General features: G+C 35.4%; 5 protein-coding genes across 18 annotated transcripts; 4 read left to right on the top strand and 1 right to left on the bottom strand.

Annotated features, from left to right (window-relative positions):
* Positions 1–1278: 1278 nt before the first annotated feature.
* Positions 1279–3840, top strand: LOC111477926 (pentatricopeptide repeat-containing protein At2g04860). Of its 3 annotated transcripts, none has more exons than XM_023121931.1 (2): positions 1279–2622; positions 2776–3840. In XM_023121931.1, the coding sequence occupies exons 1-2, from the start codon at positions 1518–1520 to the stop codon at positions 3642–3644; spliced, it is 1974 nt and encodes a 657-aa protein (XP_022977699.1). In that variant the 5' UTR covers positions 1279–1517; the 3' UTR covers positions 3645–3840. The 3 variants fall into 3 exon arrangements, with proteins under 3 accessions (XP_022977699.1, XP_022977698.1, XP_022977696.1); XM_023121930.1 differs by having other exon boundaries at positions 2758–3840; XM_023121928.1 differs by having other exon boundaries at positions 1279–3840.
* Positions 3841–5985: 2145 nt separating this feature from the next.
* Positions 5986–10172, bottom strand: LOC111477933 (phosphoglycolate phosphatase 2). 2 transcript variants are annotated; one of them, XM_023121941.1, is made up of 11 exons: positions 9908–10172; positions 9762–9829; positions 9591–9683; positions 9444–9515; positions 9095–9166; positions 8011–8070; positions 7869–7921; positions 7460–7557; positions 7253–7352; positions 6391–6494; positions 5986–6316 (listed from the first exon to the last, which is right to left on the bottom strand). In XM_023121941.1, the coding sequence occupies exons 1-11, from the start codon at positions 10005–10007 to the stop codon at positions 6216–6218; spliced, it is 921 nt and encodes a 306-aa protein (XP_022977709.1). In that variant the 5' UTR covers positions 10008–10172; the 3' UTR covers positions 5986–6215. The 2 variants fall into 2 exon arrangements, with proteins under 2 accessions (XP_022977709.1, XP_022977711.1); XM_023121943.1 differs by having other exon boundaries at positions 10010–10172.
* Positions 10173–12855: 2683 nt separating this feature from the next.
* On the top strand, positions 12856–17619 carry LOC111478027 (BTB/POZ domain-containing protein At5g47800-like). 3 transcript variants are annotated; one of them, XM_023122085.1, is made up of 6 exons: positions 12856–13756; positions 14921–15032; positions 15108–15177; positions 15363–15761; positions 16061–16801; positions 16942–17619. In XM_023122085.1, the coding sequence occupies exons 2-6, from the start codon at positions 14974–14976 to the stop codon at positions 17419–17421; spliced, it is 1749 nt and encodes a 582-aa protein (XP_022977853.1). In that variant the 5' UTR covers positions 12856–13756; positions 14921–14973; the 3' UTR covers positions 17422–17619. The 3 variants fall into 3 exon arrangements, with proteins under 3 accessions (XP_022977853.1, XP_022977855.1, XP_022977854.1); XM_023122087.1 differs by lacking the exon at positions 12856–13756 and adding an exon at positions 14196–14450; XM_023122086.1 differs by lacking the exon at positions 12856–13756 and adding an exon at positions 14471–14614.
* A 1022-nt stretch (positions 17620–18641) lies between these two features.
* Positions 18642–23228, top strand: LOC111478658 (calcineurin B-like protein 3). 3 transcript variants are annotated; one of them, XM_023123034.1, is made up of 9 exons: positions 18642–18739; positions 19312–19466; positions 19719–19801; positions 19936–19995; positions 20625–20733; positions 20958–21010; positions 21623–21703; positions 22337–22449; positions 22832–23228. In XM_023123034.1, the coding sequence occupies exons 2-9, from the start codon at positions 19343–19345 to the stop codon at positions 22887–22889; spliced, it is 681 nt and encodes a 226-aa protein (XP_022978802.1). In that variant the 5' UTR covers positions 18642–18739; positions 19312–19342; the 3' UTR covers positions 22890–23228. The 3 variants fall into 3 exon arrangements, with proteins under 3 accessions (XP_022978802.1, XP_022978803.1, XP_022978804.1); XM_023123035.1 differs by having other exon boundaries at positions 18649–18803; XM_023123036.1 differs by lacking the exon at positions 18642–18739 and adding an exon at positions 18864–19016.
* Positions 23229–23965: 737 nt separating this feature from the next.
* Positions 23966–27053, top strand: LOC111478788 (DNA-directed RNA polymerases IV and V subunit 4-like). Of its 7 annotated transcripts, none has more exons than XM_023123252.1 (10): positions 23969–24084; positions 24187–24320; positions 24711–24782; positions 24923–24973; positions 25100–25174; positions 25451–25568; positions 25645–25722; positions 25913–25946; positions 26025–26093; positions 26642–27053. In XM_023123252.1, exons 2-10 carry the CDS (start codon positions 24239–24241, stop codon positions 26711–26713), a joined length of 651 nt encoding a protein of 216 aa, XP_022979020.1. In that variant the 5' UTR covers positions 23969–24084; positions 24187–24238; the 3' UTR covers positions 26714–27053. The 7 variants fall into 7 exon arrangements, with proteins under 7 accessions (XP_022979023.1, XP_022979022.1, XP_022979020.1 ...); XM_023123251.1 differs by having other exon boundaries at positions 23969–24099; XM_023123250.1 differs by having other exon boundaries at positions 23969–24320; positions 26642–26751; positions 26825–27053.
* The last annotated feature ends 404 nt before the right edge of the window (positions 27054–27457 follow it).

The raw sequence follows: 27457 nt of genomic DNA, 5'->3' as shown, positions 1-27457 counted from the left end.
CCCCCCCCCCCCCCCCCCCCCTTCGATCTGCTCAAAGGCTACACAGTTCGAAGCTTCTTGGATGCTTCAAAACAGTAAAATCAATGGATACCCTGTTTTGAAATTTGAAAGAGATGACAATGGCGGGCTGGGGCTTGTATTTCTTCCTTGTGATGGTTTGAAGTTTAGGTTTAGCTAATTTATCTTTACCATCAACACCCAACTACTATGGCTTCATTAGAATGATATTCACTTCCAGAGTTCTGATCAACTGTTCGTGTTCAAATAAAGAAAGGATTGAATTTCAGTTTCACCACCATTCCTATTCAATTGATAGTCTTCCATGTTTCACGACTTTAGATAGCTTTTCCAATACAAAATGAAGTGGGCATCTTTTGTTGGAAAGGGAGTTATATGACTTAGGGGCTAAAGGTAGTGGGAGAACCATAGGAATCAAAAGAGCTTAAAATTTTCAAACGTAATTCATGGGTTTACGGAAAAGGCTACGAAATTACTTGGCAATGGGGTAAAAAGAAAAGGCAGATGCATCAAGGCACAAGAGAGGCATATGTGTGTGTGTGTGTGTTTGTGTGTGGGGGCTATACATCTATAAGCCCCGTCCCAAAACCTTTTTGCGGAACATATTCAGTTTGTCGCTTTCCTAACGCCAATTAACAAAATAAAAAATCGAGAGAATTTTTTTTTTTTTTCCATATATCAATTTTTATCTAAAACTTTAAACTTTAGATGAATTTCATCTAGATTATAAATTAAATAAGAGCTCACTATCATAAATTTGATATTTTTTTCTTATTCATCCTTTAATTTTAACATAAAAAAAAATGGTTCAAAAAGTTGAAGGAAAAAAACTTTCAATAAAAATAAAGTTTTTGCATCAAATTGAGCTTGATCACAAAATGGACCATTAAATAATTATGAATATCATTTTTTTAATCTAAAACTCTATCCGTATAAAACATATATTATGCACATGAATTTTTTTTTACTTAAATAATTATTTAAATTTGTAAATAAGGGGTAGGGTTTTTTCTTTCTTTAATAGATATTTTAACTAACAATGGAGAGATTCAAAAACATTCATCTATAAATGCTTCTGATTTGGATAATGAAGCATAAAGAGTAATTTATCGACAAAAATTAGAGATCAGAATAAGGAACCTGAAGAAAGAGCCTGCAAAGGGAGAGTAATTCTCAGAGCCTGCAAAGCTGTCCGAACAAAATGGCCATGTCCAATCTATAATCGCCCACCAACTGAACTCAAATCTGAATCACAAAATCACAGTATATTTACATATCCTTGGTCGAATTTGCTCATTTCAATAAGGATTTTCATCAAGCTTAGTTTCTACCATATCAAACCGTAAATTAATTTAAACAATCTTTAAAGTAAAACCCTCTAGTAACACAAAATCCTTGAACATTTGTATCTAATTTGAAATCGATGTACCAAGTATCACTGCCAACGAATCCATGCACATCCCATAGGTGCGGAACCGCAAAATCGGGCGCCCAGTACTATGCAATTTACATCTTCGGTGGGTCACCTAGCAAGTCTCTCGCTCTCGACCTTCCATTCTGCATTCAAATCTTACGTCGAAGGCAAAATTTCTACGCCCCCCTTGTTGGTTTTCCGTCAGCTGCTAAGGTGTCGGGTTAAGCCCAATGATTCTACCTTCTCCTTACTCATTAAAGCCTTCGTTGTATCGTCTTCATCTTCTTCTTTTGCACCATCATCCTGTTCTGAGAATGCAGAAGCGGAGGCGAATCAGCTCCAAACCCATTTCATTAAATGGGGATTTGACCAATTTTTGTATGTTAGTACTGCCTTTCTCGACTTGTATTCAAAATTGGGTTTTGTTAAAGCTGCTCGACGTTTGTTTGATGATATTCCTGAAAAAGATGTTGTATCGTGGAATGCGTTGATATCTGGGTACTCACGAAGTGGATTTAACCATGATACCTTCGAACTGTTTGTCGAAATGCGCAGGAGGGGGTTCAATCCTTGTCAGAGAACGTTGGTAAGTTTAATTCCTTCCTGTGGTACCCAACACTTATTCGTCCAAGGAAAATGCATCCATGCTTTAGGTGTTAAGGCTGGCCTTGATTTGGACTCCCAAGTGAAAAATTCTCTTGCATCGATGTATGGTAAATGTGCAGATTTAGAAGGGGTGGAACTCTTATTTGGAGAAATTATTGAAAAAAACGTAGTTTCTTGGAATACTATGATTGGGGCATTTGGCCAAAATGGGTTCTTTGTGGAGGCAATGCTTGTTTTCAAGCAAATGCTCGAGGAAAGTATCAATACTAGCTCGGTGACGATGGTCAGTATCTTGTCTGCAAATGCAAATCCAAGATCTATCCATTGTTATGCTACCAAAACTGGTCTTATGGAAAATGTTTCCGTGGTTACCTCTCTAATTTGCTCGTACGTAAAATGTGGATGCATACATATAGCAGAACAGATTTATATGTCAAAACTCCAGAAAAACTTGGTTGCATTAACTGCGATTATTTCAGGGTATGCTGAGAAAGGTGACATGGGAGCTGTGGTGAAGCTGTATTCCCGTGTGCAGCATTTAGAAATGAAACTAGATGCAGTTGCCATGGTTGGTATAATCCAAGGTATTACATATCCCGATCACTCTGGTATTGGACTATCTTTCCACGGTTATGGGCTAAAGAGTGGGTTAATTATTGATTGTTTGGTTGCAAATGGTTTCATAAGCATGTACTCAAGGTTCGATGATATTGATGCAGTATTTTCTTTATTTCAAGAGATGCATGAAAAGACACTGAGCAGCTGGAATTCTGTGATATCTAGCTGTGCACAGGCAGGAAGGTCAATTGATGCCATGGCTTTGTTTTCCCAAATGAAGTTGTCAGGCTATGGGCCAGATTCAATTACACTTGCTAGTTTACTATCTGCTTGTTGCCAAAATGGGAACTTGCATTTTGGGGAGATACTTCATTCCTATATTCTAAGAAACAATCTGGACTTGGAAGGTTTTGTTGGAACTGCTCTTATAGACATGTACGTCAAGTGTGGAAGAATGGACTTTGCTGAAAAGGTGTTTAAGAGCATGAAAGAGCCATGTTTAGCTTCATGGAACTCAATGATCTCTGGTTATGGTTTATTTGGGTTTGACAATCATGTTTTCCTCTGTTACACTAAAATGATGGAGAAGGGGATAAAGCCCAATAAAATAACTTTCTCAGGAATTTTAGCTGCTTGCACTCATGGAGGACTTGTTGAAGAAGGTAGAACATACTTCGAAATCATGAAGAAAGAACTTGGTATAGTGCCAGAGTCACAACATTGTGCATCCATGGTTGGCCTGCTTGGACGGGCAGGCTTGTTTGAAGAGGCAATTCTATTTATCAAAAACATGGAAGTCAATCCAGATTCTGCAGTGTGGGGAGCATTTCTCAGTGCTTGTTGCATTCACCAGGAAGTTAAGCTTGGGGAATCTGTGGCGAAAAAGTTGCTTTTCTCTAACTGTAGAAATGGGGGATTTTTTGTGTTGATGTCAAATCTTTATGCAGCATCAGGGAGGTGGAATGATGTAGCAAAAGTCAGAAAGATGATGCGAGAAATGGGAGAAGATGGTTGTTCAGGTGTTAGCCTTATGGAATGGATTTCCTAGGAAGACACAGACAGAGACTTGTATCTGTGAGAATTTCATTTGAATGGATATTCTTGGCGGTGGCAGCCTATATTTCATTGCAGAGCCCTCATTCTGAGCATACTAGGAGTAGGATAGGCATTTGACAAGTGTAGTGCAAGTGATCTAATTATTTAGCTTCTATCTAAGACAAAATTATTCATTTGCTTAATCATAATAAAAATTCGCCAAAACCAAGGGAGACACGAAATTGTTTTCATCCAAAAGTGGCAAGAATGAAGGGTGAATGCAAAACAAAAAAAAACAGAAAACATCAATGGAGATTGTATAATTGTACCGTACCTTGGAACTGTATTTGAGGAGAATCCGGATCGCCAAAACCCACGAAATCCAGCGACTGCAGCGCTTGAAAATTGGAAGGGTTAAAAATTGAGGACATGTATAGTCGCTCATCAAAAGCCAAGGAGACCCAAAATCTTTTTGATGCGAAATTAGTAAAAATGATGAACACAAAAGAAAATCTGTATAGTTGTATCATACCTAGAAGTTATCAGAGGAAATTGAGCTGTTAGTCTTGACAGTTATCAACTTACTGGATCACCAAGAGCCCTATGATTCCTTCCTCGCCTTGAAGGCTTCAAAGGTTTGACGTGTGCAAGGCGCAACTGACCTTGGTAAGCACGTCATAGTGACTTTTTCCTTTTTCTCTTGAATGCCATTATAATTACACTAATCAAAGATCTGCTGGAACACAAATTTGATACAAATGTTCTCCCAGCACTAACTTTGAAATTCGTCCTCCAGTCAATCAGATTTTAAAGATCGTTGATCTGGTTGAAGACGAATTTGATACAATATGTTCTCCGGCACATTACATCTTTCAAATTGGCCATCTAGTCGGATTCATTGAGGGTGATAGAAATCATATAATAAGCATGATGGGGGGAAAACGAACCTTTTTCTGAGAAATAAATTGATCGCTAGTAACTCGGTATCCAGCATAACGAGGAGAAGACGAATCTTAATCCAGAAATACAAAGCCACCGGAAGAGGAAGCCCTGCGGACAACAATTTATCTGGGATGGGTATAGTTTGTCCCCAATCACCTGCAGAGGTTCCAATGGACTGAATCTAAACTGCAACCCTTCTTCATTTTGACGAATAGTAAGGAAGCAAATTTTGACCTATTCCCTAAAAAATGAAAGCTGAGAGCGGGAAACGAGAATTGACGATTCAAAGAATAACAGCATTTCAATTGCGTACACGACGCCACAATCAACCCATCGTCATTACGGAGAACAGTTACCCTATCGAATATGCAATCGAGAAATCTCAAACGAAAACAATGATTCAGGATGAAAAAAACGAGGAAGGGGAATTCAAAAGCGGATATGAAAAATACCAAATACCCTCGCGATCGAAGAGAAATACGCCTTGAAAATTTTGAACAAATGCCTGCCATCACCGATGCAGGGGAGAATAACTGAGGTTCGGAATTCATTCTTCGTTTTTTCTTCCTCAGAAAATGATGAATGTGGAGAACGGAAGAAAAACGCGCCAATTTTGAAAATTACTAATATTGTTTGTATTTATACTCAATAATCAAAATTATAATAATAAGCAAGAATAAACTAATAATTATTGAAATAAATCATGTTAATACAACTCTCAAATTAATGATATTATTTGATTTCATATTAAACTTGAATATATTATTTAATTAGAACATTATTCAATAATCTATTAAATAGCATTCAATAACTAATTGAAAGTTGTATATTTAGCATTGCAAATATTGAAATTATAATTTTTTTTTTCAAAAAATAAACGATAACAAAACCGATATCCTAATGAGTTATTAAACCACATAATTTTGTTTTAATTTTTATTTAGCCCCTTATTTGAATTATTATCTATTTATTTTAATTAAGAAATTTATCCAACCTCTAAAAAAGAATAGAATAATTAATCCATCGTCAATTTGTTTTAATTTTTTTTAATTTAATTTGATCAATCTTAGTTTGAGCACTTCTTGGACTCACCAATCGACCAAATCAATACCCTAAACCAACCAACTAACCAGTTTGGTCGGTTCGAGTAGGTTGGCTCGGTTTGTTGGATTTTTTATATTGCCCCTAGTTATGATCTTGTACAATCAATCCATAAGATGCCCGCATTGAAATTTTGCTTCAAGCATACAGATGAGAGTGAAGTTAAATTGTAACCGTCCAAATCCTTGTCCATTTTAGGTTTTCCCTTCTGAACTTCCCCTTAAGGATTTGCTAGGTGAAAGTTTTCACACCCTTATAAAGAATAGTTCGTTCTCTCTTTAACCAAGGTAAGATTTCACACAACAAAGAAGTGATACAATTTCATAATTTATTCAATGTGAATTCTTGAAAATGAGATTCGGCTAACCCCATAGGCCCACCATCAAGGGCTCCAATGGCTACAATTGTTATAATGTTAGATGCACAAGACAAAATGCATCTAGTTCAGCTATCCATGCAGCTAACTGTTAAAGAGAAGTAATGGGTTTATTATGAATGATCATCTAATAAGTCAGGAGTTTTGGTGCAACAACAATCATCGTCATGATCCCGATAGTTCCAACAAGTCAGACACCTTGCCTGTGTAGTAATCTGGTTGAATATGATTGGAGGGGTCTTGAAGATTGGATTGAGTTGTCACTCCTGTTATGATTGTGGTACTCGTGAGTGAGGTTCCAGGGGTGAGGGGGAGGGGTATAGAAATCTAGAGTCCAAACCTGAAAAAACAAGTAGTGTTTTGCAGCCTGTGCTCTGGCCAAATAGGATGTCTGTGTCCAGTCTATCACCCACCATACACATCTTAGAGCAACCAAACTCAAATCTGAAAATCAAAACACATCACATATAGTTATTATTTTTGGGTTAAATTATAAATTTACTCCCTAAGCTTTAAGATTTATGGATTCGAAGCTTTCAAAAGTATCTAATCGGTTCTTGAATATTGAGTCTAATAGATTTGTGAACTTTAAAAATGTCTAATATGTGAGATCCCACGTCGATTGGAGAGAAGAATGAGTGTCAGTGAGTGTCAGTGAAGACGCTAGTCCACGAAAGGAGTGGATTGTAAGATCCCACATCGATTGGAGAGGGGAATGAAACATTCTTTACAAGGGTGTAGAAACATATTCCTAGCAGATGCGTTTTAAAAACCTTGAGGGAAAACCCGAAAGGAAAAGCTTAAATTTAACAATATTTGCTAGCGGTAGACTTAGGTTGTTACATAATGGGCCACATGTGTTTAGTAAATCCATGAATTGTGTAAAAAGTAACGAATAGGTCAATGACCTATTTGAAACGAGCTTTCACGAAACGAATTTTGAAAGCTCATGAACCAAATGAATACAAATCTCTAAGACCAAACTTATAATTTAACCTTTCCTTTTCCTATACATTTTCAAACCCATTACCATTGAGTCATGACCTATAGTGATCAGAAAATTGGAGATTTGAGTTTTGAGTTTGAAATCTCCAACAACGTGGCTGTGTTGATTCATCATAATTAAAAATAATAATAATAATAATAATAATAATAATTTTTTTAAAAAAAAATTAATGAGCGTGGCAGTTATATTCCCTTACTTTTTCAGTAAAAAGTCCATCATGAATGTTGATGGTTTTCCGACCAAAATGGGCTCCTTTTCAGATGATCCACCCACTGCAGCGACCATGCAACCAGCACCTGAATCAGAAGATTTAATCAAGTTAATGAGCCAACCAATGTGAAATAGCATTCAATCAAGTTGATTGATATTGAGAAAATCAATAGACAGTAAGAAAAAAATGTACCAGGGGTTTCTTGTGACTCAGTAAAATGGCCCACGGCATCACGGTTAGTAGCAATAAAGAGGCATCCCGGGTTCTCACGAATGCAAAGTGTAGCGTACCTGATGGTGGAGAAAATAAAACTCCATAGTCGAGTGATTATGTTACTGACAATGTATATAAAACTGAACAGCCAGTAATTGACTGCATATTGAAGGCTTCTGTAGGCAAGAAACACAAGATATAGGGACCGAGCGCTTAAAAAGTTTTTTAACCACTTCAAAAGTCATTTCAAACATGTTCGTAGTCTAGTAGTTAAAACTAGAATGGCTTATGATCTAGCGTTTTCGAAGGCATAGAAGATCAATTCTGTAGAAGCCAAGAAGAAGAGGATGGGACAAGGGAAAGGTTTGTGGGATATGAACTTGCTTACTGAAGCTTGTAATAATTAATATGCCGATCTATTCCAACCACAACTGCTCCAACCTGGTACATCACATGGCAGATATCAATCATATGTAGAGAATACAAGCAAAAGCTCACTAGAGTAAGGTAAGGCCAATATGTTATGTTACACTCTTGTCGTGCTCGATTGCGCAATCAAGATAAAGATCTGCAGTTTTCTTGGCATCTTCCTGCACCCAAAGTTGAAAGGCACTTGCAAGGTTTGATCAAAGTCAATTATCTAAAGGAGAAGATATTGATAAAATTGTATGCGTCAAGTTACAAGGAAGCCACCTACATTACTATGCGAAGTACTACCCAACAAAGATTTCAGTAAAATTTCAAAACAGAGTGCAGTCAAGTTTGGCCTCCTGTGAATGCCAATAAAAAGAACAGGACTAATGAATACTGAAAGCTAATTGCAATATCCTGAAAAAGGAAAACTAACGTTATTGAGTGTTACTCGAACAAGAAATGTGGAAATACTCCGTATCCAGTTGCTAGACAGTGTTAGAAGTGTAAGCTAAAGTTATTGAACATTACTCGAAAAGACCCACATCAGTCGAGGTGAGCAAATATTTTCTATCAATGTTTTCAATGCTCCTCACTTGTATCGGCCCAAGCTCACAGCTAGTAGATATTGTCCTCTTTGGACTTTCCCTTTTGGGCTTCCCTTCAAGGTTTTTAAAACGCGTCTGCTAAGGAGAGGTTTTCATACTCTTATAAAGAGTGTTTTGTCATCCTCCCCAATGGATGTGGGATCTCACAATTCACCTCCCTTCGAGGCCTAGTGTCCTTGCTGGCACTTCGTTCCCTCCTCCAATCGATGTGGGATCCCCCTTCGAGGCTCAGCCTCTTCGCTGGCACATCGCCCGATGTCTGGCTCTGATACCATTTGTAACAGTTCAAACCCACCGCTAGCCGATATTGTCCTCTTTGGGCTTTCCTTATCGGGCTTCCCATCAAGGTTTTTAAAACGCGTCTATTAGGGAGAGGTTTCCACACCCTTACAAAGAATGTTTCGTTCTCCTCCATGTGGGATCTCACGTCACTTGTGGGCTTAATATTGTGGAAGGTCGAACAGGTGAAGATCAATATTAATTGGGAAGGAAATTACCCCCTTTTATAGGTTGTTAAATCACCAATTATCTCAAAATTGAGTCAGAAAAGAGAACATTTATAAACCATTAATTGAGAGTTGTCTTATCTACTTACTGGACCACCAAGACCAGTGAATCCTGCAAGCTGAAGCTCTTCCATGATACCTGCTTCGCCTATGACATAAACCTACACAGAGAAAAAAGAGACCCCACTTACTAAAACTAGCTAACTACCAAGATGGCCTATGAAACGCAACAGTATAGAGAAAAATAAGAAATCTGGAAGGATTACAATCATGCATCTGGGAAATGAATTCTTTAAACATGATCAACAAATTTTCTAATCCTACCCACGCTGTTGTTTCTTTCAAACAGAATTGTAGTTATTGCAATCAAATCAATACATAAGATATATAAATTTGAAACAACAAAGAACACAAGAAGCACGATGAGGGAAAGACGACCTTCTTTTCTGGAGAGAAATTATTGACTTTCAAGAACATGGCAGCAGCAAAAGAGGAGGAAAATATTTCATCCTACAAAAGAAGGCATGGAGACAACAGTTTAGACAATAGGAGAGAGCTTTTCAAATTCTAATCGACGAGACTGACCTCTGAAACAGAGATTCCAAGGGAATAGAACTTCTTCGCATATTGCCTTCTTGACTTGGACGAATTGTTGGTGACAAAAACCAATTTCTTCCCCTACAAATGCACGACACTTCCAGTCGGAAACAAGAATCCATGGTTCGAATGATCATAATAAGATAACGAAAAGTGTACCTTCGATCGAAGCATTTCAAGCGTATCAACGACGCCATCAACCAACTTCTCGCCCTTCCATATAACACCTAACCGATCAAAAACAAAAACATGCCATCGAGTAAACATTAAAGATGAAGGAAGCGGAAATAGAAAATGAAGAATACCATCGCAATCAAAGAGAAAGGCCTCGACGGAATCGATCAGATCCCGGGCATTGCCGGAGGAAAGCAACTGGGGTTCGGAGGTTCTTTCGACTGAGCTCATACCTCCAGGACAACAGTCTCCGGATACGGCAGCGAGTGGCAATCGAATGGCTGTCGTGTTCTTGGAGAATTATCCGGTGACTGGTTCGTCCAATTTGGAAAGTGCAGTTGCGCAGAGATATTTTCATTTTCTTATTACCCTAAACCACCGTCGAGGGCGGCGAAACACAGTGGAAATTCCTTTTTTTTTTCTTTTTTTTTTAAATTTAAATGCTCCATATTTTATGATGCTGTAATTTAATTTAAAATTTCTTAAAAAATTAATGTGTTTTGAACTAATAAACTATGATAATAAATTATAAACTAAAGTTATAAAAGTATGCCCTATGAGGAGTATTTCCAATAATTCAATCATGGTAGTTTATTAAATTTGATTCATAAGCTATGGTTACTTTACCAAAACGAAGATGATCGAGTTTGATCATTGGATTAATCTTCTCCAATACGATTGATTCACTTCCATTATTATTTTTATTATTATTATTATTATCATCATCCTCAACGGCATGACTCTATGTGCCTATATTTCTTCGAGTATGTGAGATTTCACATCGGTTAGAGAGGAGAATGAAGCATTCTTTGTAAAGGTGTGAAAATCTCTCCCTAAAACACACGTTTTAAAATCGTGAAATTGACGACAATAGGTAACAGACAAAAAACAGACAATATTTGGCAGTAGGTTGCGGTTGTTACAAATGGTATTAAAGCCCGATACTAAACGGTGTATCAACTGTGAGATCCAAAGCTCGCTCTAAACAAAATTTGTTCGTTTTTTAAGTTTAACAATATTCACACGAAGAATCAAACTTTTGGGTTTTTAGTGGAGCTTACAGATCCTTAACTAATCAAACCATAACTAAAATTTCCGTTAATCTTTGTAGAGTTTTGAGATCACGACCCTTCTAGTCCAAACATCAATCCGTTCATATCAACAAATATATAAAAACAACTTAAACGAGACTCATTCAGACCTTTATTCAAAACATCGAGTAAAAAGCCGATAAAAATTAAGGGAAGGCATCACTAATTGGTATTTGGAAACATGATTAGGGTGCATTAATTAATTAGGGAGCGGGTTGGTAATAAAGCATTAATTAAAGGAAACCAAATATAATCACACTTTAATTAATTTGATTAAGAGTTGTTGGAGAAGGGCCCCTTTTTTCTTCCTTAAAGTTAAAGGCTTAAAGCACCCAATTCCAAGTGATACCCCAATGAGCCAGACAATGTTATGTGGTTGCCCCCCACCAATCCAAATCTCTTTGTTATTTTAATATTCACATTTTTTATTCGTGTTATTGATAAAATCCCAATAAATATGTTCGGGATTCACACCTTGTCCTGCATCTCTTTTGACATGGTCACGTTATTTACTCATTGTTTCTTAAGAGTAAAGACTAATCCTACAAACCAACACGAGTCATTCCATCATGTTTTATCCTCACTCACGTGCTTCTAAAAAAATTCATAGGAGGTCACCTAACATAGTGTTGTTGTACGTAAAACATGCTTATCTATACAGATTTTTATGATAAAGCAGCAAAACGGGGAAGTATACCTTGTTGTTGGTATATGTAGTGAATTTAAGTTCTTTTTAAATATTTTGTATAATTAATTATAAATAAAACATTAAATTTATTAATGTTATATTATTTGATCACGTTGGAGTTAAATATATTAAAAAATGTAAAGTAAAAATATTTTAAATAATCAATTTAAAAATAAACAACATACGCAAAGCTAAATCATTAATGTGAAATAATTAATTATGATACGCAAACCAAGTGGAACCATTTTTTTTTTAGAAAAACATTAATAGTAATTATAAGGATGAACTTTTAAACGGGTCACATAAATTTTAAAAATTTATTCTAAATAAATAAAATAAAATTAATCGTTGTTAGGTAACGAAAAAGAATATCAACAATAATGTGAAATTTTTGTTATAAACGTTACCAATCGACGCAATAGCCACCCACCCAGAGCAAAACTCAAAGAGTCTCTGAGCCGACCTACTCAAGGTAGTTGTGGTAGGCGGTGACGAACTCAATAAAGAAAAAGCAGTTGTTGTAGCCATGAAGATCGAAGAGTAAATGAGGAAAATAAAATTTGACGTAATTTTAACCTGCCATATCAACTTAACTCAGGAACTATTTATAATTATTCGACTAAAAGTATTTTTTAAAATTATTTTATGGACCAAATAAACACTAAATTTAAATTTTAAAGATTAAAAAAATATTTTTATTTATTTTTATATTGTGAATACAAGTATTAACTCGAGTAATTATTAATTAATTAAAAATATTATAACATCGATGAAAAAAAAATAAAAAAGTTAAAATCACGTCCGTGAAAATATAGAACATTGTTATGAAATTATTTTCATGGATGTTTGGACATCTCATAATAAAAATAACATTATATGTTGCAAAATATATTAATGTCGGTGAATATTGTGACAATTAGGTTGATGATGCTTTAATAATTTTTTGAAGAGGCAAAAATCATAAAAATTATAAAATATTACAAAATGAGAGACATGGTTTGAGTCAAAACTATAAAGCCTAATTTCCCTATGAATTTTAGGCTAGCACCTAGGTTGTAATAATCAAATTAAATAATGAAAAATTAAAAATAGAATCGGTGGGTCATGGAATACGTAAATAGAATTCGAATTCTGCAAGGTTCCATGATTTTGAGCGATCAAATCAATGATGAAATTGTGAGAAAGACGATGGAAAGGGGGTTGTTCTGCACGAAGTTCACGCCGCCGCGTGAAAATGGCCGTCGTCACCTGCGGGTAGGCGGCGATGCGGCAGTTCCGCGCGCGCATGGAGAAATTAGGCGACACAAGTTGAAAAGAAAGAGAGAGAGTTGTCTGTGATTGGCCTCCGAAACCACCAACAAAAGGAAGAGTAATCCAACGTCAGAGTGATAAATCCGGCGACACGTGGCCGACATGCAGATCAACAAGAACCAACCAGCGATTAATGGAAGAAGAATCAGCGGAGATAGTGGGGGGAATCATGATGAAGGCTGCCATTGGCGATCTTTCAATCTCCAGAATCACAGGGACCCAGTAAACCCCCTTTTTCCCTCTCTTAGCTATAGAGCATTAAATCCCAAAGCCCTAACCCCACCTCCGCAATTTGTTTTCGTTTTTGTTTTTCCCTGTCTCACTTTATAATCTCGATTCGATTCCGTTACAAATTGAGCTTAATTTCTGTAGTAGATCAACGAGAACTATTCTCTGTATATGTGAATTATTTCAGTGCATATCAATGTTCTTGATCTTGATTATGCATGATTTACTTGGAGATTCAATCATCATGAATCAGAACACCATTTTGCTCTAACTTTTTCATTACATTTCCGTTCTGTATATCTTCAAGCGGTTAATGATAGCGTTGCGTTAGATTATTACTAGGTTGACTAATCAGGAGATTCCAAACCCATGTCCCTCTCCTTGTCCCCATGCACTCAATACCCAATTTGCCTTTACTTGGCGTGCCTCACCAGTAGATTTTTAACACCCATTTTTTCCATCATAAAATCTGAATAAATCAGCTTCTGATTCCCAAACCCTTTTCACCATTGAGCCATTCTCATCTTCTGCATCATAACATATGGCGCTGTGTTGTTGAATCTGAATCAGAAAAGCTTTTTCAGCTGTTTCGTCCGATCACTTGGGGCTTTGTTTGGTGCTTCTGCAGCTTTTCCTGTTCGCTTTCCTTTTTTCTGGAATTGGTAAATGTTCTTATCTCTTCTTTTTGATAGATTTAATTTCTGAGCTCTCATCTCTTCTTCTTCCTGGAATTGGACTTGTGAATTTGGTCGATTAGTAAAGTAAAGTAAGTGGGTTTTAAACAAAACCCATGTACTTTAATTGAATCTTCAATTAAGCTGAGATACCTTCCATTTTTCTTCTGTTTTACACAGAAGAATACCTTTAATCTTACTATGCTTGGTCTGGACGTTTTCAGAATGTTTCCAATAGAGTATGGACAAAACAGAACAAAGCAAAAACTTTGTCGAGAATCTATCAAATCAACATTGAAAAGAAAAGAAAAGAAAAGAAAAGAAAAGCATGGACTTACAATGCGCATATTCCATATATGACTGTATATCCCTTTGAGAGAAGAACCTCAGAGAACTTTTTCTTCTGGAAAAGTAATGAGATATCTCTCTGTAACCCACTGTTTAACACAATTTGTCTGTGAAAACGCAATCTTTGATTTATTGCTAAGTCAGATTGCGAATAATCAATTGTGGGAAGGCATTTTCTCTTGTCTTATAGGTTATAACAAGGATACTGGATTCTTTTCCTCCGTTCTCCTTTTTTGGAGCAACAGTAGCTTTGCACTTTTTTGGACTTACCGTTCTCCTTTTCACTTGTTTAAAGTCCATATTTCTTTTTCCTCTCTTATCGTCTCTTCTTTTTGTAAGTTTTGAAGTTTTGAAGTCTTGTTTCTTCTGTTTTTATAATTGGGTCGATACATGTTTGTTGTTTGGTTCTTAATGCAATGCTCCTGCATCAATTAAGTCATTTTCCTCCATTGTGACCTCTTCCAAGTTGGACTGTTCTGGCCGTTGTTCTTCCAATTGGTTCTAATTCTTTTTTAGTTTCTTCTTTACTTAATGTTACCAAGATTTCTGTAGAAAAATGTGATATCCGCTGCACACAGCCACTATTTTTCACTCTCGCATTTATTTTGCAGTACATGACAATGAATCTGGTTGGTTTAGAACAGTTTAGATCATATTCAAATCATTGTATTCCATTGTTCTATGCATTTTGTACTGTAGAGCACAGATAACTGCAATAGCAAACTGTTGTTGGCTGTTCTTTATTATAATACCTCATTCAGCCAACGTGGTTGAGAATTGACTGTAGCTTTTTGTATATGGAAGGGGCTCTGTAGTTAAATACCGGAGACTGATGAAAAGAAAAGGCAATTGTAGAAATGAAGTTTATGAAATTGGGAACGAGGCCTGACTCCTTCTACTCAGAAGCAGCTACCAGGTATCATTTCAGAATCACCCTCCAAGAACGAACACTCAAAGTTGCTTGACTAAATACGTATTGGTTACACTGCAGGACGGTTCTTTCCGATGTCCCCGGCAATATTGTTATATGCATCGACAACGTTAGTTACCTTCTTCACAAGGTACTGCCTCAACATTGGTCGATTTTTTGTTATGTTTCATAATTGAGGATGACATATCTAAGCTCTTATACCGACACGTTTCACTCAGTTATGTAGCTTTTATTTTCTTGATATGACCTTTTAACTCCAAAAAAAGATGGGATTTTCTGTTTACCCGGATTTTTTATTTTCTGGTTTGCTTACAGTTTCAGCTTCTACCGAAGTGTGGCCTCTTGCAACATCTCTGCCCTGAGTTGGGAGATTCTAACATTGCCACTATTGAGCTTCATGATGTTCCCGGAGGTGCAGAAGCATTTGAACTCTGTGCTAAGTTTTGTTATGGCATGACCATTAATATCAGTGCCCATAATCTCGTACCCGCATTATGTGCTGCTAAGTTCCTCCGCATGACTGAAGCAGTGGAAAAGGGCAATCTTGTTCTGAAGCTCGAGGCTTTCCTCCACTCATGCATTCTTGTTGGCTGGAAGGATTCCATTGTTACCCTACAAAGCACAGTGAAGTTACCTGAATGGTCTGAGAATCTTGGAATTGTCCGAAAGTGCATCGATTCAATTGTCGAAAAAATCCTAACACCACACTCGAAGGTTAATCAGTGTTCTTACTTTCTTAATGTTGAAGCATCATTAGCCCCAAAATTCGAAGTTATTGATTTGGTACAACCATTAGTTTATTCATTGAATGGTTCAAGAATGAGTGTTCAATACTGTGAGATTCACATTGGTTGGAGAGGGGAACGAAACATTCCTTATAGGGATGTGGAAACCTCTCTCTAGTAAATACGTTTTAAAAATCTTGAGAGAAAGTCCGGAAGGAAAAGTCCAAACAGGACAATATCTGTTAGCGGTCTTTGAATCAGCTACTGACATAAGATGATTCCTTGCAGGTATCATGGTCCTACACTTATACAAGACCAGGTTACACGAAAAAGAACAGTCAAAGTGTCCCAAAAGATTGGTGGACTGAGGATTTGTCAGATCTCGACATCGAATTGTTTCGCTGCATAATTTTGGCTGTTAGATCTACATACATTTTACCACCACAACTTATTGGAGAAGCCCTGCACGTCTATGCCTGTCGTTGGCTACCTGACACTGCAAATGTCAAGCCTTCAGAGACGAAGATTACAAAGAGCAAAGAGGATCTGGAAAAGAATCGACAAATTCTCGAGAAAATAGTCGGCATGATTCCTTCAGATCGTGGATCGGTTTCAGTTGGCTTCTTTCTCAGACTACTTAACATAGCAAACTATCTCACCGTGTCGTCAACGACAAAAACTGAACTAATCCGGAGATCGAGTCTGCAGTTTGAGGAGGCAAAAGTGAGTGACTTGCTCTTTCCTTCACAGTCAACCTCCAATACACACTTCTATGATGTTGACTCAGTTGTGGCTGTGTTGGAATGTCTTCGTGCGCTTTGGCGAAGGCAATACTCTGGGGCTGCAGAAAACAGCCATTTCTTGAGATATATTAGAAAGGTGGGGAAGCTTGTCGATTCATATCTTCGAGTTGTTGTGATGGATATCAATATGCCCGTATCTAAAGTGATACAACTCGTCGAAGCCCTGCCAGATATCGCTCGCCCAAACCATGACGATCTTTACAAAGCCATAAACATGTATCTCAAGGTAACATATTATCAAATAGTTTAGCTAGCTTATAAAAGCCATAAACATGTATCTCAAGGTAACATATTATCAAATAGTTTAGCTAGCTTATGACATCTCTTACTTCATTGATTGGTAAAACATGTTCTAATGGCAAGCAGGAACACCCTGATTTGAGTAAGGCAGATAAAAAGCGCCTTTGTCGAATTCTAGATTGCCAAAAGTTATCATCAGAAGTCCGCGCCCATGCTGTTAAGAACGAGCGATTACCCTTGAGGACTGTTGTGCAGGTCCTGTTCTTTGATCAAGAACAGGCAGCAATCACCAGTGACAATCATGGTAAGCTGAAACCGGATATCGACAATGGTGTCGAGAAAGAAGCGAGAGACCGAACTGGCTTCTCTGAAATCAGTGAGAGGGATGGACATAGAACAAGAAGAACAGATGTGAAGCTGCTGCCGGCGGCTGAGAAGGAAATGAAAGATGATAGATCAGAATTTGATGTGAAGTCTGTGAAGAGTAGTAGGACTAGAGAGATGAGCAGGGAAATCAAGTCGTTGAGCAAGTCAGAGTCTAAGAAGATGGTACCAAAGGGGAGCAGATCAGATCATGGTGGTGAACAAAGACAGGTAAAAAGATGAACATCAAACGACACCACTTTTTTTCAACGCTGTTTGTTTATTTTTTTCTATTATGGTTTCATTTCTGTTCTACTGTTCTAGATCTAATGCTCAAAAACATGTTTTTCATAGCTTTAATATAGGCAACTCTTTGTCAATTGGGCAATCACAAAATTTCTATCTATTAAACTGTAATAATATCCCATTTCTTGTGTGAAACCGTGCGTGCGAACAATGGCATAGGGGCGTATATGAGTCAGGGAAATTTTTTGGACCAACCCGAAATTTTTTTCACAACTGGCTTCAAATTGAGTGGTTACTTTTTTAAAAAACTTTTATTTATTTACGATTTATTTGATTGTAACATAAAACAATATATAAATATATATGAAAGTTGTAACGTCCTAACATAGTATTTTTAAAAACAATACAAGAATATATCCTAAAATTTAAAATTAAAAAACAATAGAAACATTCCGGTTTTAAAAAATTATGCATAAAAAAAAAACTTTAAAATATTTTATTTACATTAAAAAATTTATATATATGCATAAAAAAAACAACTTTAAAATATTTTTATTTCCATTATAAAAAATTTATATATAAATGGAATGGAACAGAAAGTATACAAAATATTTTACCCTAAAATTAATTTAAACATTAAATATAAATTTAGTGGCTTTTATGTTATAAAATTATTTTGATTAATTTGTGTCTGATTCCATATTGGTTATTGTATTCTAATTTTAGTAAATTTACTCTTTACATTATTTATTATTATTATTTAAAAAGAAAAAAGAAAAGAAAACTAGTCCCTATCAATGTTTCCTTAAAAAATTGTGAAAATGATTATTTAACTAATTTTGATTAAAAAATTACTAACCTGTGTAAATATGATTTTTATAAATTTAAAATTTATTAAAAAGTTTAATAATTAAAATACAATAAAATTAATGTAGAAAGAGAAATTTGAATATGGTAAATAGTTATAATAAAAATATACATGTTAATAATTATTTACTTTTAAAAACAATTTTCAACAATATAATATTTCCAATTTTATTTATGTCAATTAAATAACAGTTCCCTCCAAAACATTTCACAAAATACACGTTATTGTTATTTTTAATCATTTAAATTAAAACACATTTTTATCAGTTAATTTTTTTTTCTTTACAAAAATATTTATTTTTCTATAATTAAAAAAAAAATCTGGAATTTACTCCATATAAATACAAAACTTGATTTTTGAGGAAAAGGATTAGTTAGCCATGGATCAGAATCACGACTCAAATTCGCCTTCAACCTGCAACGGTTTCTCTCTCCGGATTTTTTAAAGGTAAAACGAGAAGATCCCTACTCTCTTTCGCTGTGTACATCTTCCTTTCCAGCCTTTTTTGATGGTGATTTCTCGTTTCCTTTTTGGCGTTATTAATGCAATTTTCTTTTTTTAGTTCTTAGTTTTGCTTTGAAACCCTAGTTTTCTGCAACATGTTACTGCTCGATCGATTGTGTTCTTTTTCTGATTGAGAGGTTTCCGCCTTGGATTGTTCCTTATATCGGATTTGTTCGCTATCGTGATTGGCATTGCGTTTAGGGAATATTTGAATGAAATTGTAATTCGGTCTCGTTTATTTTCATTTTGGTTATTATTCAACAAGATTCATTGCTTTGACGTTGCTTTACTGACGAGAAGTTGATGTTGATTTGGAAATGGAGGATAAACTTTTATAGCAATCTGAATCTTAAAAATTGTCATTAATTTTTTTTTTGCAATGATAAATCATGTCTGTTTTATGAAATCATGCTGTGTAGTGAAGAGGTACCTTGATTAATTGTCGTGTTCTTTAGTCCGTGAGCTTGTTTGAACAAAATTGTTCAAATATTTTTTTTTACTAATTTTTGGCGCAGGTATGGAGTGTTTTGACAGCTATAAAAGAACATGGTTCAATGCCTAGAGGGAATAAGGCATTTCTGCGCTGCTGTAGCGACCTGCTGTGATGCAGATACGTCTAGGCGACCCAGGGGCCTTCAAGATCCTGAGGCTCTTGCAAGGGAGACAGTATGTATGTTTCTAGAATTTTCAGTCTTGATCCTGACACTATCATCTTTCTAATTTATTGGCGTGGATATTTGATTTGATTTCATATCTTATTTTTCATATGTTAAGTAATTTGTACTTTTCTTTGTTTTTTTTTTATTGTTCTTCCCTTTTGTTCTTTGTTTCATACTGGATTCATTTGTGTTGATAAGACCTTCACTCTTTTATTTGCTTGTAAATTTTGGCAGTCATTAGCTGTTTGTTTTCTCTATCGCAGTCAGTGTAAGTGAAATAGAGGCATTGTACGAACTGTTTAAGAAGATCAGTAGTGCAGTGATTGACGATGGGCTGATAAATAAGGTTTATTTCGTTGTTTTAATTAGTTTCCCCATTAATGTTGTGTTTTCAATCGTGTTGCAAGAAGATACTCTGTTCATGTTTGAGGTACACTTTCTCTTGCTTTGTTCTGACTCTCTCTCTGTATTATACTGCAGGAAGAATTTCAATTGGCACTGTTCAAAACAAACAAAAAAGAGAGCTTATTTGCAGATAGGGTAACCTTATCATTTACAATTGAACCTTTGGTTCTTTTTCCATACCCACTATAATTTGACTGGCCTGGACGGCCCTTTATATTTTATTTGATTCTTTTACCTACCAATGAAGTTAAATGGTCCTAAGATTCTAATCAATCTCCAGTTCCTGCATATAAATAATTGAAATTAAGGTATCTAGTCATACATTTTTTATGAATAAAGTTATGCAGTGTGACCACTATGTGTCATTTGATGGAAATATACTTGATTACTTTGTCAGTTTGCAAGGTTTCTCATTGCTTTACTTTTTATATTTAGCAACTCGTTTGGACTAGTTACCTTCTAAAATGCGTGTGTGCTTGTTGTCATCGTTGTGTTTTCAGAACAGTAGTTATATGCCTGCATATCTGTGGTTCAATCAGTTAGAACAATTAAAAATGACTAAAGAACAATTCAAGTTTCCTGTTTTAATCAGATTTTTTTGAATTGTTTGTATGGGGGTTTGGTTTGTGCTTCCTGAGAACTGGTGTATACACTATTTTAGCTCTTTATTATCTTATCAAATTGCCTGGTACCAAATGTTGCACTCATTTGCTAGCTGATTGCATGATTTTACCATTTACAACTTCTGTAATGCAACGTTATAGGTTTTTGACCTGTTTGACACAAAGCACAATGGGATACTTGATTTTGAAGAATTTGCACGGGCTCTTTCTGTCTTTCACCCGAATGCCCCCATTGATGATAAAATTGAGTGTAAGTTTTTAATGTCAATTTTCACATGTACCTCTACCAAGGTACCTATTACACTATTATATTTTATTCATGGTTGTATCCCTCTGTTTTATTATGTACATTCCATTAGAAAGGGAAAGGAACTAATGGTGTTTTATGGTTGTTGGAGTTAATTTCTTGGTGTTATCTTTTCTTATCATTCTGGTTTGATTATCTTGTGATCTCATGTTGATAATAATTTGCAGTTTCATTCCAATTATACGATCTTAAACAGCAAGGATTTATTGAGAGACAGGAGGTAACTTCACCAATGCCTTCTTTATCCTTATTTGAGCAATACATTGCATGGATGCTGACCACTTTCAAACTGATTGTTATATCAGGCTACCCTTTTTAATGGATGATTGTTTGGGAACATTTTACATAGATGATGCCAATTGATCTGTAAAGACTGTCATTATGCATTTTATCGTCTATCCCCTTGGATCTATTAGAGAAGGATGCCCGATTCTTTTGATGAAATCCAGTTTTTAATTCTTCTTAGTATGTCAGCTAAATAAGTCAATTTTTTTTTCTTCTTTGCTGCTATATGATCAGAAATGGTTGGAATTGAATTTTGATTGTTGGATTGTCGACTTTCTTGTTTCTAGGCAGAGACTTATTTCATGACAGCCAACAGCCTCTTTGTCATTACAGTGTTGGAAATCTTTAATTTTATTCTTGGAGTTAAAATTGAAATGTCAAATTGCATTGATGCTTAAAGTTTATGGTTTTTCAATGAGGTTGGGTTAAATAATTTTTTTTTTGAATCCCCTCCATGTTCTACTATCGTACTATTGCCATATGGTTACTATTCCCGAAATGGTTTGCTCAATAATTGTAGTCTTTTATACAATAAAATGTTGTGTAGGTAAAGCAGATGGTTGTGGCTACGCTGGCTGAATCTGGCATGAATTTGTCAGATGATGTTATAGAAAGTATCATCGACAAGGTTCTCTTCGTAATCTGTTTACTTCTGACACATTTAGTCTTTTTGCAGTCAACTGTAAGGGAATAATAGTGGCTTTCTATTGAATTACCTTGAATATTATTGAACTATTGGGCCTTTTAACTTCCAATTGTCCACTCTACTGAATGTCACACTTTTTCTATCCATGTTGCTTTTTTCACTACTTCGATGCTAGACCTGCTGAGTTATAGTTGATTGATATGTCAACACTTACTTTTCTGATTCATGAACATGTCTCTATTGGTTACTGCTTGCTAATATCTAAGTGCCAATCTTGAGTGGGAGAAAATATGTGAGATTTTCAAAATACATAATAATTTAGGCTCAAGAAACAATACGAAGCTGTTCTCTAGCAGATGCCTTCTCGGTCCTGTCTTCTAAAGGGATTTTCTTTTATATTGAAAAGAGGAACATTGATAAAAATGTAAAGCATTTCATTACAATTTATACCTTTGGAGTTTGTTGACTATTTTTGTTCTATCGATGCTTCCTTTGTTGCATGTGTCTATCAGGTGCAATTTTTTGTGCTGTCTATTAAAATTAAGCTATAGCTTAAGTGGCTGCACATGTGTTTCTGTTTTTGAAATTATAACTGGATGTCTCCTAATTATGCAGACATTCGAAGAAGCTGACACAAAACATGATGGTAAGATTGACAAGGAAGAGTGGCGAAACCTTGTTGTGAGGCATCCATCCCTTTTGAAGAATATGACACTCCAATATCTCAAGTGAGTGAGCTGTATTCTCTAACTTTCCCCATCAACCAAGATCAGGGGTGTTTAGAGTGTTTATAGGACTAAATGCGTTTTATTTTTCAAAATTTGTAGTGTTTGGTTAAAATTTTAAAAGTTAAAACCACTCTTAATTATTTTTAAGGAGGAATTTCAAAACAGATGAAACTAAACGTACTTTTTGACGAAACACTTTGAATTTCTAAGCATTTAATCACTTTTCTTTTCAAGTGATTGCTGAAAGTGTTTTAAAACACTTTTTTTCCAAAAGGTGTCACGGAATCATCGTGAGATGAGATTGGCTGACTAGCTGTTTTTGTTCATCTTGTCCTCACTCTATTGCTAAGTTGTTTTACTCTCTTTGTGTTGGCACTGGCAGGGATATCACGACCACGTTCCCAAGTTTTGTGTTTCACTCGCAAGTTGATGATACGTGAGACGTCTCTCATTGTGGAGTTTCCTTGGTACAGGTCAAATGACTGTTTGCTTGCAAGTTTTGTTTTAAATTTGATTGATGTGGTTGCAGTTGTATCTTCTTTCTTTCTTTTGTTGAACGAAAATGGGAAATTTCCTGTCCTCCTCGCATCTCCTTTGTGAATCGAAGCCCAGTTGAGCAAAATTCTGAGTATAAATTGTAGTTAGGCTTGTGATGTTAATGTGTGTATTTTTGTATCTTTTACGTTTTGGTTTGTACAATTTTATTTGTTTCTTCTTTAAACTCATCAGTTCAATTTATAAATGTGATGATGGTACGAACATGAAAGTGATCATCGTTATGGCCTGTTTTTGGGCTGCATTTCATTCAACCAATAATTAGCAGTATTATCAATTATTATTTGAATTTATGGATATTCTATATTATGAATATTGAAGTTGGAATCAGTAATATCATTATACGTGATGTAATTGTTGCTTAACACTAGATGAATATGAGTGGCAATAGTAATTCTATTGTTTTGTTATTTATTATTAAATATAATTATAATAGTTTAAAATGTGCGATTTCTTTTTTCGTGTGGAAGATTATGTGTTAAATATGATTAAGTTTCAAGGGAATTTTAATAAATTTTAAAAAGATATTTAAAATTTTCTATCACCAAAGGTTTGAATTTAGTCTCTTAATTTCTATATTTTAATAATACTATGATATGCGTTTCAGGGAGAAAAAAAAAAACTAATATAAATTTTGTTAATAAGCGCTCAATTAATTTTAGATATATTCTTTCAAAAAAAAAAAAAAAAAGCAAAAAAAAGAAGTAATTCCCACAAATATAGCTCTATAAAAGAAAACTGTTTGTAAAATTGGGAAAATTAAAAATTCTTGTAAAAAATTCACGTCGATAATTTAAATATTACAATTTTAGTTTATCATAAAAATTAGAGGGAGCACAATAATATTGAATTCAAGTAAAAATTATATTCCTTAAGAAAAAGCGTACAATTCAGATAATATATATTTTTTTTTCGTTTTTCAATTTTAATTTTAATTGAATATACTGGTAATTCTAATTGGACTCTCTCCTTTATTTAATCCACGAGAATTGAAAGTTGAAAGCAGTCTCGTCGGTTCTCTCATTTTCCGATCATCCAACCAGGCTCGTCGGTTCTCTCATTTTCCGATCATCCAACCAGGCTCGTCGGTTCTCCGTATTTCTCTATTTGTTGTAGGAAAGATTATTTGAATTGTTTAATGTTTCAGTTTCGAATGCTTTAGTGTTGGTTTTTCTGAAGTAGATTTTGCTTGGAGAGCTTAATCGAAGTGAAAGCGGGGAAACAATTTCCAGTGATGTCGGAGAAAGGAGAAAAGGGTTCTCCACTGCCAAAAAAACCTGGAAAGTCTTCGCTCAAGTCCTCCTCTTTCAAGGATGGTTCGTATTGTTAATGTCTTTTGAGTCTGTGCAATAATTTACACCCCAATTACTCATGGCTTCGAGCTTAATGCATCTTGAACTCACTTCTCCAAATTAATTCTCAATCTTCTTGTTCTTTCTCTGTTTAACCAAGATTTTGTTCTGTGAATCACTTGGATTTTAAAGCTACCATCATAACTATTTGTACAGAGCTGAAAATTTGTCCAGCTTTCCATGGATTACGCATGCAGTTTTCTAAATGGATCATAGGTCACAGGAATACATAGTGATGTTTTCTATGGAGCTGGGCATTTAAACGAACTAGATCAGGATTGGGATAATTAAGCATGATTGGAAATTCTTTTGTTTGCTGAATGTATATCAAATGCTTCCTGACTTGTTGCATAGCTTCTCTAAAAGGAAAGGATGATAGTCTGTTAAAGCCAAAGAAGGGAAGGAAAGTCCAGTTCGATGCTCAAGGTCAATAGTCATTTATACTTTTTGTGTTATACAAATCACTTGATGTGCCAGTGTTCTATATGTTCAACAAATTGCCTGTCAGAATTCATGTGCTTATTATATAAAACTACTTAACTCGGAAGTACTTGTACTACATACAGGATCAGTTGATGCGCAGATTAATTTTTCAATGAAATACAGTGGCAAAAATGGTAACAATTTTAGATGTTCATTTTATTTTTATCTTTCTACTGTCTTAACTTCATAAGCCTGTTATTTGTTATTTTGATGTTAATGCAATTCATTGACTTTCTCTCCTTTCCAATCTTGGCTTGTAGGTGAATTGGGTAAAGGAGGAAAAGGCGGAAGTGGTGCGAAGGAACCCCAGCCACTAGAATTGAAGATTGAGCAAGGTGGGTACTGCCTTGACTTTGAATATGGTTTTATTTGGTAAGAATATAATTTTACTTATATGGTCATCAATGTATTTGTTTTTACTGTTATTCATATCATGTAAGATCAGTATTGCCTTACCTTTTCTGTTTCGAGGCCGTATTTTTTGTTTGTTCCTGCTGGGATAAGTGATTGGTGTCAGTATGTCTCCTTTTATGTTATTTGTTCCATGGAATTTGTGGAGGGTATCTGTATGCTATTCAAATTGGGCTGTTTTGGTTTAAATTGGCGTGCAGAACTTCCCAAGAATGTTAAATGCCAATGCCTTATGGACTGTGAGGCTGCACAAATTTTACAGGGAATCCAAGATCAGATGGTTCTTCTATCAGCAGATCCAACCATAAAAATCCCAACGTAAGTGAATGCCATTAACTATTTATTTGAAAGAAGAAATCTGCATGCTGACAAACTTGAATTGCTTTTATCTTAGATCATTTGATAGGGGGTTGCAGTATGCCAAAAGAGCCAACCACTACGTAAATACCGAGTCAGTTAGACCAGTTCTCAAGTATCCTTGATCTGTTGAATAGGCCATCAAATTATTGTTAATTTCTTTGTATATCTTTTTATGGAGGGAAAAAATTTACATACTGCAGTGGAAGTGTGCCTTTTACCAATCCAGCACTCCTGGTGTGCTGTATAGTGCTCTTTTCATTCTATCTAGTCCATTCTGTTGAGTGCTTAACTGAATGTTCCAGAACCCTCAAGAAATATGGCGTAATGGACAGCGAGGTAGCTATCTTTATGTTCTTTCTTGCCTTTTCTAAAATTGATTCTTTCGAATGATGAACTGACTCGATATTAACGCAGGTATGTGTGCTTGCTAATGTCTGCCCAGACACTCCTGATGAAGTTTTTGCTCTTCTTCCATCCTTGAAGGTACGGTATAAGTTTTTAAAATTTCTATAGTTTACATCGCCATGTCATATAACATAGTTAAAACACCTACTGAGTTTCGGCCCACCTAAGACTAGCTCGCCCCTATCTCTAAAGTTTGTAGACAAAGCTCGTTCTATACTTAATTTAACTGGTTTAGGCAATGTACTCTTGATCTAAAGGCTAGAGATTCTCCACTTGTTGAACTCAAAAAACACATATTTAGCTTCTACGCTTCAATTCTTTTATTGTTTTGGCCTTGTACTTTTCTTGTAACTTAGATGGAGGGGTATTGCCTCCCTCTTAGTATGTCGTAAGTCTAAAAGTGTATGCAAAATACAAGTGCTTTTAAGGACTTTTGAAATACATTTATATATGTTGTCAAAAACTGTAAAAGCTTGATAAGTATGCTTTATTAGTCAGACCTTTTAAAGATGCTTCTTACACACCAATAGTGGTCCGTGGTTCTTCCTAGATGGGTCAGATTGGTCATGCATCATAGCAATTTTGTTCCTATGATTATTACTTTTTAATTTATTTTGACAAAGCAGAGCAAAAGAAGCAAGCTGAGTGAACCTCTCAACAATGTATTGAGCGAGCTAGCCAAGGTAAAATCATCCTGAAGTCATAAGATCGATTACTTGTCCGGTTGACTTCTCCCCTTCCGGCGAAGATTGTTTTATGGGATTTGAAAATTAGGACCCTTTCTTTTCAATGGTATTCACTAGATATAGCTTCGAGGAGGCAAGCATTAGGCATTAGCCCATTGGAATATTTTGTTTTTAAAGATCTGTATTTGCCGTAGTGTAGAAATGTGGGTTACTTTCTTGTGAATGCCTCTCTCATCTGAATCCAGCTCTGATAGACTGAAAATCAAACTAGAAAACCTCTATTAATTTGAATGTAAAGTGGGGATGTTAAGGGAGTAGTTTCTACTGGATGCTACTCATGTTGGGCTGTTCATTTATATTTGCTAATATGCTACTCATGTTGAGGCCCCCAACTCTTTACCACAGAGGAGATGCAAGTTTGGGTCTAATTTTGGTTCAAAATATCTATAGGGTCACATAAATATTATTGTTAAACCTTTGATTTCTGGGTGTTCTTGGTCGAGAGTATTTGTTATTATTTGAACCTTTGATTTCTGGGTGTTCTTGGTCGAGAGTATTTGTTTAAATAGTTGAATTGTACTCAAATTGACTGTTGCAGAGTTTAGTCATGAAATTCTTACTAACTCTAACTGGTCCGTCTCTTTAGAATCACCGGTCAATCTCTCTAGTTTACAAGATATATTTCGTTTATAAATTTGTACATACTTCTCTTACAAGACAACCTCGAAGTATAATAAATAAGGTAGAAGGTAGCAA

This window comes from Cucurbita maxima, unplaced genomic scaffold (genome assembly GCF_002738345.1).
Source record: "Cucurbita maxima cultivar Rimu unplaced genomic scaffold, Cmax_1.0 Cma_Scf00004, whole genome shotgun sequence".
In the NCBI taxonomy this organism is placed as follows: Eukaryota; Viridiplantae; Streptophyta; class Magnoliopsida; order Cucurbitales; family Cucurbitaceae; genus Cucurbita; species Cucurbita maxima.
This window is presented reverse-complemented; position numbering and strand designations above follow the sequence as displayed.